At 44.4% G+C, this 12,403-nt stretch overlaps 1 protein-coding gene across 4 annotated transcripts in view; it reads right to left on the bottom strand.

Annotated features, from left to right (window-relative positions):
• Positions 1 to 9,294: 9,294 nt before the first annotated feature.
• The window catches only part of ERG (ETS transcription factor ERG), a 199,640-nt gene continuing 196,531 nt past the window's right edge, over positions 9,295 to 12,403 (bottom strand). For all 4 annotated transcript variants that reach the window (XM_037831557.1, XM_037831560.1, XM_037831563.1 and 1 more), the window contains one exon: positions 9,295 to 11,185. In XM_037831557.1, the coding sequence (XP_037687485.1) occupies positions 10,665 to 11,185 (521 nt within the window). In that variant the 3' untranslated portion in view covers positions 9,295 to 10,664. The remainder of the gene's footprint in view (positions 11,186 to 12,403) is intronic.

Here is a 12,403-nt window from a genome sequence, read left to right as displayed (position 1 = left end):
CTCATTGCCTCAAACCCTACAGACTCTTACTTCAGTATCAAGTGGAGGCATGGGGGCCCCTCAGAGGCTAGAATCCCAGGGCTCCAGCTCCCTAGGGGCATCAGGCAGCCATACTCTGAATTCTGGGCACTTTTCAGGGCCTGCACAGGCCTGATGGCCTAGGTCCACCTTGCTTGTGAATCCCAGAGACCCTAATCTATACCCACACTCAGCATAATTTCTCCCAACCTCCCTCCTCTCTTGCCATATTTCTTACGGTCTCCCTTTTCATATCATTCTGAATCATTTCTCCCTCAAGGAACTTTAGAAGCTCAATGCAAGTCATACCACCCCAGACTTAGGGTGCTGAGACTTAAGATCAGGTGACTGTAGAAAAGAAGAGTCATGAATTACTGTCCACAAAGGCCAGCACCTGTGCAAATGCACAAACCAGTTGTTTGGCTTCATGATGTTTCTCTATCCAGGTCTGTGGTACAACAGAGACAAGAACATTGTGTTTGAAAGTGCACCTGACTTGCCTCAAACTCCTGGGTTCAACTTCAAGTTCTGTTTCTTACCAGCAACATGCTTCAACTGTATTACCTTCTTGGAGCCTCAGTTTCTCATCTTCACATGGGGACCTGAATTCTGCTAGATTCTGAGGTCCCTGAAGGCAGGGCCTTGTGCTCCATTAATCTGGTATATGAGGTCAGATCTCTGTTGTGAATGAATGAATGAATGAATGAATGAATTTCCCTTTCTAAAGTTATTGCTGCTATCAACTGAGTCAGCACACAGGAAAACTCTTTGTGAACTGCTAAACACATTACAAATGTGCACTGTTATCATTACCTTTCAATCATATCTCACAGCAATGTCCTCTCCTCCTTTTCAGTTCTACTACTTTCCCCCATTTGCAAAGCTTCAGATAAGCTCCCAATATTTTGTTATTTTTCAACAATTTTCTAATATAGCCTATGCACTCTAGAAAGAGGTAACAGTCACTTGAAAAAAAAAGTCTTAGAGATATTTTTCAAAATTTCTTATCACTTCAATGGCTTTTATATTAATATGTGTGCAGAGTCACTTTTTTACTCTCTAGTGCCCCAACCCTTCTTTACTACCCCTGACTGTGGGAGGCCACACCAGGAACCCCGCGTCTCTTCAGAAGCGGTCCACATAGCTGGTTGCCCCAAGTCCCATGCCTCAGCATTGTTTGGTCCTTTAAGGACAAGAGCAAACATCTTAATTAAACCTTGCATTATTGTATAATTCACAGGCTGTCTCATTACTTGCTTTGCTTTTTCTCACTCATCTCTGGTATCTTTCCCCTTGGAGATTGTCTTTTGATCCTATGCCTTTGCTCAAGGATCTCCCTGCCTGGAATGCCATTTATCCTTCAAAACCCTACCCCTCTTGGAACACCACCTCCTCCAAGAAGCCTTCCCTGATCAGCCCACTTAAAGTGACCTTTCCCTCCTCTGCACACTCATGTGCAGATTGTACACTGTCTTGCACTGTTAATTTCCATGGGCATTTTGCCTCTCCTCTAGATTATTATCTCTTAAGGGCAAGAGCTCCTTAACACCTTTGTGTACCTCTCACAGTGCTGTGACATCATAGAAACCAAACAAATGCTTGTTGAATAAATAGAAGCAGACACTCTTGCTTCTCATTGATTCATCTTGAATTCTAATAATTATGGGAACATTTTTTTCAAAAACCACTCCTTCAGAGTCTGGCCCACAGTGGAAGAAAAGTGGGAACTGAGTTGAGGAAAGGGAGAAAGAAGAAGGAAAATTCTGATGGGATCACAAGCTGTAAACAGACAGTCAAAGCACACCAAGAGGTGGGATTCCCGTGACAAGTATGAGATGGTACACCATCCCAAAACACAGCATTCACTCAACTGAAGCAGACCAGTAGCCTGGGTTCATTTGGCTTACTTTTGTGTCCCTTGTGTACTTGGTGTTTGCTACACTACAGAAGAGAAACCCATAAGAATATCTACCGTGGGTTTGTTGTAAGGCCTCAGGTAAGCATCACACACGCGCACACACACACACACACACACACACTAGACATCAGACACACTGACTACAATTCAGCTTCTCTCCAATTGCGGTCCACTAGCCCCCGCCCCCAACCCAAGCAGTTTCGTCTGACTTAAGAGTTTCTACAATCATTTGTGAATATAGTGATTACTCGTTCTGAGTCCTACTCTTAACTCAGGCCTTTCTTTGAGAGGTAGGACTGCATAGTGGTTAGACATGGAGGCTCCAGAATTAGACTCTGATTCAAATCCTGTCCCTGCAGCTTAATAGCCATGCAAACCTGGATAACGTGATCTTAACAAATGCTGAAGCTTTACTGAATGAATGATATATATTCCCTCTTGGTGTTTTCTTCTTGGGTGGATACGGCAACTTAACCAAGCGTGGACTGGACACTTGATTTAAAACTCAGTGACGACTGCATGATCCCACTCTGAAATGCCCTGTGCCACAGGAGTGCAAGTGGGTGGCTGCGCAGGCAGGCCCAGGGTCTCAGGTTAGAAAATATGCTGAGAGTAAAGATTTCTTCCAAGGAGGACTCTCCAATTTACTAATCTGAGACTAGTCCCATTATGAAGCGGGAACAATTATTTCTCCGCGTGCACGTTTCCAGGAGATCCCACCGCAGATACTCTTGCTCTGTCCCCACCCCTTCCGCTGTCCTACAGGAAGAGGCGGGACCTATCGTGCATGGGGCTGGTTCCAGCACTTCTCTCCTCCGCCATTGCCCGCCATGAAGTAGCGGGTGTTCCCTGCTGTGCACTTAAATTGAAACGGTTTAAGTAGTGGATGTTTCGCTTTCTTCTACCTGAATCCTGAATTGATTCCAAACGTTGGGACGGAAGAATGGCTGCTTGTTAGTTCTCCTCAAGAAAGGACCTGACGAATGTAAGGCGGCTTCCCGCTCAGTTTTGAAGAAGCAGAGCAGCTGAGGCGCGAGGCTGCCGTGGTGCTGCGTGGAAGGGTCTCTTAGTCGGCACCACCCCCCTCCTCCTGCCTCCCCCGGACAGGGACCGCGGGGACCCCAGCCTACGGCCTGGCCGTGGGATTCGGTTCAGAAGTGCACCTTCCAGAACGTTCTCTGTGCGCTGCGTCAAAGGGACCTTGAGTTTGCCCGGCGTCCCCGGCAAGCCGCACTCCACCCTGGGACCGAGCGAGGGCCATGCTTTGCTTCCTGTGATAGCTACCAACAACCAGGCTCCGCATACCTAGACGCGGAGAGGACATTTAATTTGGTCATCCCGACAAGGTCATCCACGTGATGGCTTAGAAAGGCCTCAGAATACCAGTCCCCAGAGGTGTGAGTTTTTTGCTCTGTCTTAAGGTGATTCATGACATTGCTTAACCTCTGGAAGCCTCAATTTCACAGCTGTGAAATGGAGATAACAATATTTACCTCAGAGTATTCTTGCGCAGGTTAAATTGAAAAGATAATGTATGTGAATTATTTGGCATTTATCATTGTTTTATTGAAAAATGTATGATTATTTAGAGTGGGAAATAGACTCCATTGGGAGGCTCCTCTCAGGACCTGAAACCTGCGTATCAGGTATCACTTGGAAGACCGGCTCTCCGGCTGGATGCTTGCTCAAAGTCTGATGAGGCAGCTGGGAAACCATCTCCCCCAGATCGTGGAAAAGAAGGGAATGCATAGCCTCTTTCTCTTTGCTCCTAATAGAAAACCGATGGGGAAGTTACCCATTAATCTACTCCCCCAACCTTTCAAACCAGTTTCAGTGATATTCCTGCTATCCAGCCAAGGAAAAAAAAAAACAAAAATTTACAAAAGAATTTATTTAAAGTAAAAAGCTGCCAACTTTTCGGAATATCCTGGCCTCCTGGTAGAAAGACTTTCCAAAATGGTTTCATAACTTCCAACCCAACAGCTTTCTGACACATTTAGCACCCCCTCCTGTGCCCCATCCCTTTCCTTAGCCTCTGCCTCCTGAGCGTAAATGGAAAACCAGCCTTGGCTCCCAGCCTCCGGTGCCTACACAGAGGTGAAAGTGGTTAGTCTGGAGTTGGGTTGAGGGCCCCTGGGGCAGCTCAGCACTCTCAGCTGAGCCGTGTCTAATGCTGAGCAGGCTGTGACCGACGGCCGCCAGGGTGTGTGCCTTTATACAAGTGTGCTGCAGGGGGGCCGTTCTCCTTCTGAGTGAAAAGATGTGGAGGGGAAGTTCAGTGGTCCCATCAGCCACCTGCTTTCACCATTCACCTGGGCCCTACAGTGCTACACAGATATGTGTTTTAACCTTCAGGCAGGGTGTGCTAAGTCAATCTGGAGACACAGAGCCACACTACAAGTGAATTTGGGGGGATTCTAGTTCCTATATAATGCCTAAACCCCAGATAGATGTCTGCCCTTAGGACTAAGTTGTACTGATCAAGAGTGAGGCTTTTAAGACATCATGCATTTCAAACCCACTTCCCTGACCACATCTGTATGTGTCTGTCATTTCACAGAAGCTGAATTGCATAGAACTGAAAGAGATCTGAACAGCCACGTATGGCACCCACCGTGTGTGGCTGGACACTTGGTGACTAGTCACCTGGTCCAATCCTGAGCACACTCCATAGCAAGGGACTCCTGGCAAGGCTGGCCGTTCCATTTGGAGCTCCTCTGTTAAAAAATTCTTCCTTGACTTCGGCCAGTGAACACCCCTGTGGAGTCCACCTTTGGTTCAGACATTACCTTTCTGGATGTTCATTCATGCAGACAGCTGCAAACATTTACTGCCAGCTCAACATTGCCATGCACCTGTGTTGGGTGTTGGATGATGGATGGATGAATATCATCCCTCCTCCAGTAGAGACACTGAACAGGCTCTCTGCCTGTTCCTCCATGACACAGTCTTAATTGCCTTGTTCCCCTTGTCTTTGGCCCATGTCCCTCTTAGAGTGTATGCCCAGAATTGATATTGGGATAGGGAATAAATAAGTGCTCTTTCAGTTATGGCAGTCAGATCACTCTCCTGTTAAGTTTCCCATCAATATGAGGCAAGATAGTTTAAGAATAAGAGTGGTTTGGGAGTCAGACAGTACTGGACAAGCATTAGTTTTCTCTCTTACTTCGGGCATGCTGGGTAAATTATTTAACTTGAGTATCATGATTTTTTAAAAAATCTGTACCGTGGAGGCATGTGCAGTGCTTAGCATGGTGTCTGATAGATACTTAGGATCACTAAGTGCTGGTTATTCTACATATCATTACTGTCATCTTCAAAACCCTGAAATCCTTTTCGCACTTGCTGTTACCAAGCCAAGCTCAATACCCATGTGTCTTAGACACAAATGTAGGTCCTAACATCTAGCTCCTTTAAATCTGTTAAATTTGGCCCATAACTTAAGCCTTCAGCCTTTGGATCCTGAATTTGTCTTGGGTACATATTGTCTTCTTAACCCCCACAACATCTGGAGATGTAGTTAATGTATCTTCTATATCCTCATCCAAGTCACTCATCAGTGTTGAATAGGCAACGTCAAGTGCAGCGCCCTGGGCCTTCCCCTCCAGATGGGAATTGCTCTTTCAGTTAGTACCCTTTGACCGTGTACATTTAAACAGTCACAACCTTGTAAAAATCTCAAAACCATTTTATGAACTCACATCAGAATGAAATTCTGCCTGCCATTTTTCTATTATTGTTTCCAGTAGGGAACATACTATGTTGCTATGAAACATGAAAAGTGCCTGTTTTTTCATACAGTGTCTACATTTAACATGCTTCTTGAATAAGTCTGTAATGCAACATGTTCTAGTACATATTATGGTCCACCTCTTCAGAATATTGCAATAACATTTTTTATGAGGAAAGGAATGAACTTTTTACTTTGTAAAATGAGTTGTAAATTAAAATTACAAATTAGAGGAGTGTGCATAGGTATTTCTATATAGGTTAACTTAGGCTGGGCTTTTACTAAGAAACAAAGGAAAAGAACATATAACTACTATTGGAAGTGTAGTATTAGCCCTTACATTTCTAGCACAAATGATTTCAGCTTAGTGAGGACTATCAGACTTGCCCAAGGAGGGCCCTGTAGCCAGCAGGAGAGAAAGCACAGGAATATGGTATTGCTGAATACTGGCTGGCTTTTTAGACAATGTGCATTTTAAAGGGTTTTCATTGGCCAAAGGAGTTTAGAGATGCTGGAAAGAAAGGCAGTATATCCATAGTGTGGTAGACAATTCTAAGATGGCCGCTGAGATCCCTGCCCTACCCCTCCACCCCCATTTATACAATCTCCTTCCCCTGAGACTATGATGGGGTATCACTCCCATGATTATGTTATGTGGCAAAGGGATTCTGTAGATGGAATTAAGACACCTTCATCAGTTGACTTGGAGTTAATCAAAAGGGAGATTATCTTGGGTGGGCCTGATCTAATCAGGTGAGCCTCCAAAAGCTGTCAGAGAAATTCATAGTGAGACAGACTCTCCTGCTAGTCTTAAAGGAGCAAACTGCCTTGTTGTGGGGAGGGCCATGTAATAAGAACCCAAAGTGGCCTGTACGTGTTGAGAGTCGTCCCTGGCCAGCAATCGGCGAGGAAATGGGGGCTACGGTTCTGAAGCCACAGGAGTTAAGTTCTGCCAACAACCCATGAGCCTCAGATGCACTTGCCGTCCCAGCTGATGCTGATTTCATCCTGATGAGTCCGAGAGCAGAGAACCCAGCTTTGCCATGCTGTGACTCCTGATTCACAGAAACTGTGAGATGATAAGCTTTTATGTTTAAGCTGCTGAGCTTGTGGTGATTTGTTATGCAGCTATAGATAGCTAATCCATGTGGGGAGAAGTTAGCAGTAGGGCAGAGAGTTGCTCACAGTGAGCACAGCTCAGGAGGACACTGCAGGGTAATAGGGTAATATGGTTTTCCTGATGGTTGATTTTCATGTGCCCATTGATACACCAGAGCAGAAACTTTACTAGGTTGAGATTTCATACTAGGTTGAGATTTCATACTGAGTATTCCTCAAATGGACTCAAGACTTTTTCTTTTCTTGGTTCTCAAACTTCAGTGTGCATCAGAATCACCTGGAGGCTTGTTAAATCACAGATTGCTGGACTCCACCCCCAGAGGTTTTGATTCATCAGGTCTGGGGGTAGGGCCTGAGAATTTGCATTTCTAGCAAGTTCCCAGGTGACACTGCTGGTCCAAGGGACTTTATTTTGAGAACCACTGCTCTACTATAGATAAAGAGGTTCTGGTTATTTTTAACTATTTGATTTATATAGCCAACTATTTCCCATTTGCAATGAATACATTTTCACAAGGTTTTTAAAATCAAAGATAAGATAAAGGGAAGGCACAGAACTTGATATACCTATGAGTACTCCAAAGTGCTTTTTTAATTCTCTGATGAACCACTTGTTTGTGTTTTGTTTTGTGTAAACCATGTTACTCTCTTTCCATGGGTTAAGGGCCAGTTCGGGGGCCTGCAGGCCATCTGCGTCTTGCCCCTTTCCATCACCTTCCCAGCTCACAAGCCTTAGTGATCTGTGCTGCACCTGTCTTTCAAGAGGAGGTGCGCTAGGCCAGTGCTCCACGGTGGCAGGTGGTACCACGGCACAGAGCCGTGCTTACAAGGGCAGAGGGGGAGCTCTAGCTACATCACTTCTGAAACATCACTTCATCATAAACCCCTCCAAGATGTAACAAGGGCATCAGACTGGGATTTGGGAATACACCGGGATTTGATCAAGTGCATAGCCCCAAAGACTATTTAAGACAAGAAGAGAGGACAAAGCTCTCCCCAGCCTGCGTGAGATTACGCAGTGCTTGTGAGCATACATCAGGGCAAGCCAAGGGATGGGGGAAGCAGAGAGAGAGAGAAAAGGTTCATTTAATAGTGACTATGGATTGGAGAGTGCTTTGGAATTAGATTATGACAGGAGCAGAGAGTTAATATTATTTTAAGACAGAGTCAAGATTTATTTATTTCGGGAGAAAAGGCTGTATCATGATAGCTATCCAAATTACCCCAGTTGCTCATGTTTGTTGTAAAGTTTGCTAATAATCTGGCTTCGGGGGGTGGGGGTGGGAGACCTAACTGAAAACATCTGTTAAAACTGAATGCGAAAATCATGTCTTGTTTTTATTATTTTGCACATAATACAATCTTGAAAGAGTGGAACTGAGTGACTGCATGAGTAAATTCGTAATTATATGCAGAATGTAGGTGTGCTTTGCCTTCACATTCCAAAATTAAAAGTGACTGACCGGTCTTTTCCATTAGAACAGTTTGGGTCACCCTAGCTGGCAGCTTTTATGTTTTTTTTCTTTCTTTCTTTTCTTTTTTTAAGGAGATAAATGCACTTTGAGAGTCTTCTCCAAACTGCTGCAGAATGATTGATGGTTGGGCTTCTTACAATCTGAGTAATGCCGAGAGTCTGAAGCTTTCGTAATCGGATCCTACCAACTTTAAAGACTGTTGCCAAAATATCCATAGAGCAGGGATTTGGCAACTTCATTTCATTACAGCAAACGGATTACAAAGTGCAAAACGAGCCCCGAGACAGCCTTGAAACGGGCCAATTCAAAAACCGTTTCAGGTTAAGAAGTTGCTTAGGCTGCTCCCTCTTAAATTGCCTTGTATTACACCTCTTGACTTGCCTTCACCTTGGCCAAGGTTGGAAGCATTTGGAACGAAAAGATGTCAAGGGAAATTGACTTTAGATCATAGACATAAACCATGTCTGAGAGGGAGAGCTTGTAAAATGTCAGGCTCAAAGCTGGTAAATCTCAAACCATGGTACCCAAGTTATTCTGGTGCGAGAAGATTAAGACAACATTTTACCTGGTGACGTGAAAGAGAAGCCAAGTGGCAAAATTAGAGAGAAGTTGCAGCTATTTGTGATGCTTTATTTCCCAATAATAATATTGTTTGTGTTAAGAGCAACAGCTTGTTCATTATTCAATAAATGTTTCATGATCATAGTAGGAATTAAGGGTGATTTGTGACCAGGTGTTGATCCAGAATTTCTCACAACCTGACCTCAGCTTTCGGGGCCTCTTTCAATTCCGGTGTTAAACCTTAGGTCCTTCTGCTCCAGAAGGGGCTAGAAATGGGAGAGCGGGCAAGAAGGACCCAACGGGCCTGACTCTTGTTTGGGGGCCAAACATCCTATTTGCTTGTCTCTCACTTGCACAAGTTGCCAGACAAAGTAAAATCATAACACAAAACCCACAATGTGCAGGACAAGTTTCCTTTAGGTAGCTTTAGCTTTCCTTTAGGTCACTAAAAAGTGCAAATGCAGACACCTGTGTAAATCTGATTTGCCATGCTAGGCCAAGCTTATTTTATTACATACATTCTGCTCTAAGAACTAATAAATTCATATTGTAAACATTAAGCATACAGAGTTAAAATTCAAGGCCACATGATATCGATTGTCTCTTTTGTGTTGTGTCTTTGGTTGGCCGAGATCAACTCGTAGTGTATAAATGCATAAGTTATATAATATTATATAAAAAGGAAAAAAAAAAAAAAACCAAAACATTGACTTGTATACATCATTCTGACAAACGCACAGCGTCTGCGACTCGAAAAGGAACACTGGAGCCCACCTAACCAAAATGCCTACATGATTTCTGATGGTGGTAGCCAAGAAGGCTGTCTCTTACCTGCCCCCGTGGAGAACAAAGCCCCCACATCATGATGAGGTCCTGAATGTTTCTTTTAAATATCAGACAATTCCAGTTAAAATTTTCTTTTGACAAACAAACAAAAAAGAGATGCATATTTTTGTTTCTGAATTCTACTACCTCCCCTTCCTCCGTTACACTGTGTCCTTTTTTGTAACACCAGGTTTGGTATGACACTGACTGCGTTCAACCTCAAGTCTACATGACTCATTTGCCACAGTCCCCAAATTGTCCTAAGTCCAGTCCTCACTGGTTGAGAAGTTTCTTTCCCAGTCTTTGCCTGCTCCTTCTCTGCCTCCTCCTCTTCCTCCTCCAGCCCTCCGTCAACAATCACACGCTCTCAGTACACATTCTCAGTCCCATCATTTGGCTCACAGTTCCTGTAATACTGTAAAGGAGTCGGAAACTTTGGGTCATCTTCACAGTTTGAGAGAGCTGATTGCTCCCCATCAAATGGAATGAATCTGATTTCCACCAAAATAGCAAGTGCCGATGAATTCCATTTCAGTGTCTGTGGATCGGCCATCATCTCTCTCGTCTTTTTCCTGATATGTTTCTATTTTTAAATACAGGTAGTTTTCCTTAAAATGACATTATAAATGGTATGTTAGGTCAAAACTGTGTTCTCCCTATTGCTTTAGTTTAATCCCAGCTTGCATTAGCAGGATTTCAAACTCTACTGTAAAAGCTGTACACTTCTTTAGACCACTTTCTTTGGCACTTTGACTTCTGCTGACAATGTCTTCTACAAGGTTGGTCCACAGATTATATGTCCATATACATTACATTTTTATCTTCCTCTTTATTCTGTAGTAATACTTTAGTAATTCCCTCCCTCTAAGAGTCTTTTGGATTTTTTCCCTGGCTTCCTTTCCCAGCCCCAGTCAACCATTTTCATTGCTTTTGAGGCACTTTGATTCATGTTCTTTGTTAACGTTTATTGCAATTCATTGGTGATTGCACGCTGTTGGGAAAGGTTCCTATTAGGTCTTTAGTAGTAAGTGCCCAGATGAGAAGGCATATGGCTGGCTGGGAGCCTAGTGTTAGGGTATATTCCTCCAGTTGGTGAATTCCAGTATGGGTTTGGGGCAGCAAAAAAACTGGAAGATGTCACAGGTAAGGCAGGAGGGTGGGGAGCTACAAAGTTCATCTTCTGTGGGTGGGCGTGATAGGAGCCCATGTAAGGGAGCTCGGAGGGGTACTTGTATAGGGATGATTCTGGAGGGTGGGGCTGGAGGGCCTGGGCGATTCCGTGGAAGTCAAACTTGTAGGCGTAGCGCTTCCCATGGACTTTGGTCATGATATTTTTGTCATAGTAGTAACGGAGGGCACGGCTGAGTTTATCATAGTTCATATTGGGTTTGCTTTTCCGTTCTCCCCAACGCCGGGCAACCTCATCGGGATCTGTCATCTTGAATTCCCCATTGGTGCCCTCCCAGGTGATGCAGTTGGAGTTTGAGCTGTCCGACAGGAGCTCCAGGAGAAACTGCCAAAGCTGGATCTGTCCGCTCCCTAACAAGCACAGGAAAGGAAATTAAACACCAGTGAGAACAGGTTCTGAGGTCAACACATTCTTTCATCAGTGGCAGAAAAACTAGATGCTATTGGGTCCTGCCCAGATGCCATTTTCCAGGCCTGTAGACCCGTCCTTCAGCGGCTAGGGGTGTGGGCTGCTCTTGTTTGAGTCGCCCTCTTCCTCAGGGAACTGCCCCGTGTGAACAGGAGCAGCCTCCCCCACCCCTGGGTAGCCCACGGCCTAGGACAGACTGACACAGGGCACCCCAGGCCAGCCCCTTGCCTCAAGGTGGGACCACTCTGGAACCGTTGATGCTGCAGAGCTGCCTGTGGGATCAGGCTGTAGCCACCAGCTGGCTTAGCATTTCCTCTGCCCTATTCTACTCCCTCCCTCCCTGTTTCCTGAGAATACACCCTTAATTAATCATTTGTATAGGAATCTTTATCCCAAGCTCTGCATCTTGGGAACCAGCCCCAAGATGATGATTCTTGGACTCTCAGGCTGATCTAACAGATCCAAGTCCTCTGTGGAATGCAGAGAATTCCTAGGGGGCAAAGTTCAGGTTGGCTCCATTCACCCCTGGCTTCCTCCAAAGAATAGCCAGGGCAACCTGGAATTTCGGGGGTGGAAGGGCTAATTTTTCCTATTTTGTGGACAGACCGTGCCATTGTGTGAATGGCAATAATGACTTAATACCATTTATATTGGCTAGGTCAAGTAAAATAAAAATTGGATTTAGGAAATGAGCTTCTAAAAGTTTATGGAAAAAAAACAGAGAATGGACGTAAACACCGTTATTTCTAACATAACATTTTGCTGGCACTCAGAAAGCAATTCTGTCAAAACTTTTCCTAGAACAGAATTAACCCACTCAAAATGAGGAAGTTTAGAAAAAAGTTGGCTCTTTTTCAAACCAGATCCCCCATTTCCAGTATTTGGGCAAATGCATCGTAAAACGGAAATCCATGTGTTGCCCCTGTATTGCAATGCCAATTGTGTTAAGCAGTGTTTCCAAAAGAAAAGCTGCAACAGTGGGCAATTGCAGTCCTCCTGGGGAGCTGAATGAGATTCTGACTTAGACAAAGAGATGGCATTTAGCTGGGCGTTCACAGTCAGAATGTTCTTGCTTCCACTGGAATCCTACAGATATGGCTTTTAGGTTTTATTAAATTCAGAGAAAACTTCAGGCACATAATTTTAGCAATTCTGTTACA

Source organism: Choloepus didactylus, chromosome 1 (assembly GCF_015220235.1).
Source record: "Choloepus didactylus isolate mChoDid1 chromosome 1, mChoDid1.pri, whole genome shotgun sequence".
Classification (NCBI taxonomy): domain Eukaryota; kingdom Metazoa; phylum Chordata; class Mammalia; order Pilosa; family Megalonychidae; genus Choloepus; species Choloepus didactylus.
This window is presented reverse-complemented; position numbering and strand designations above follow the sequence as displayed.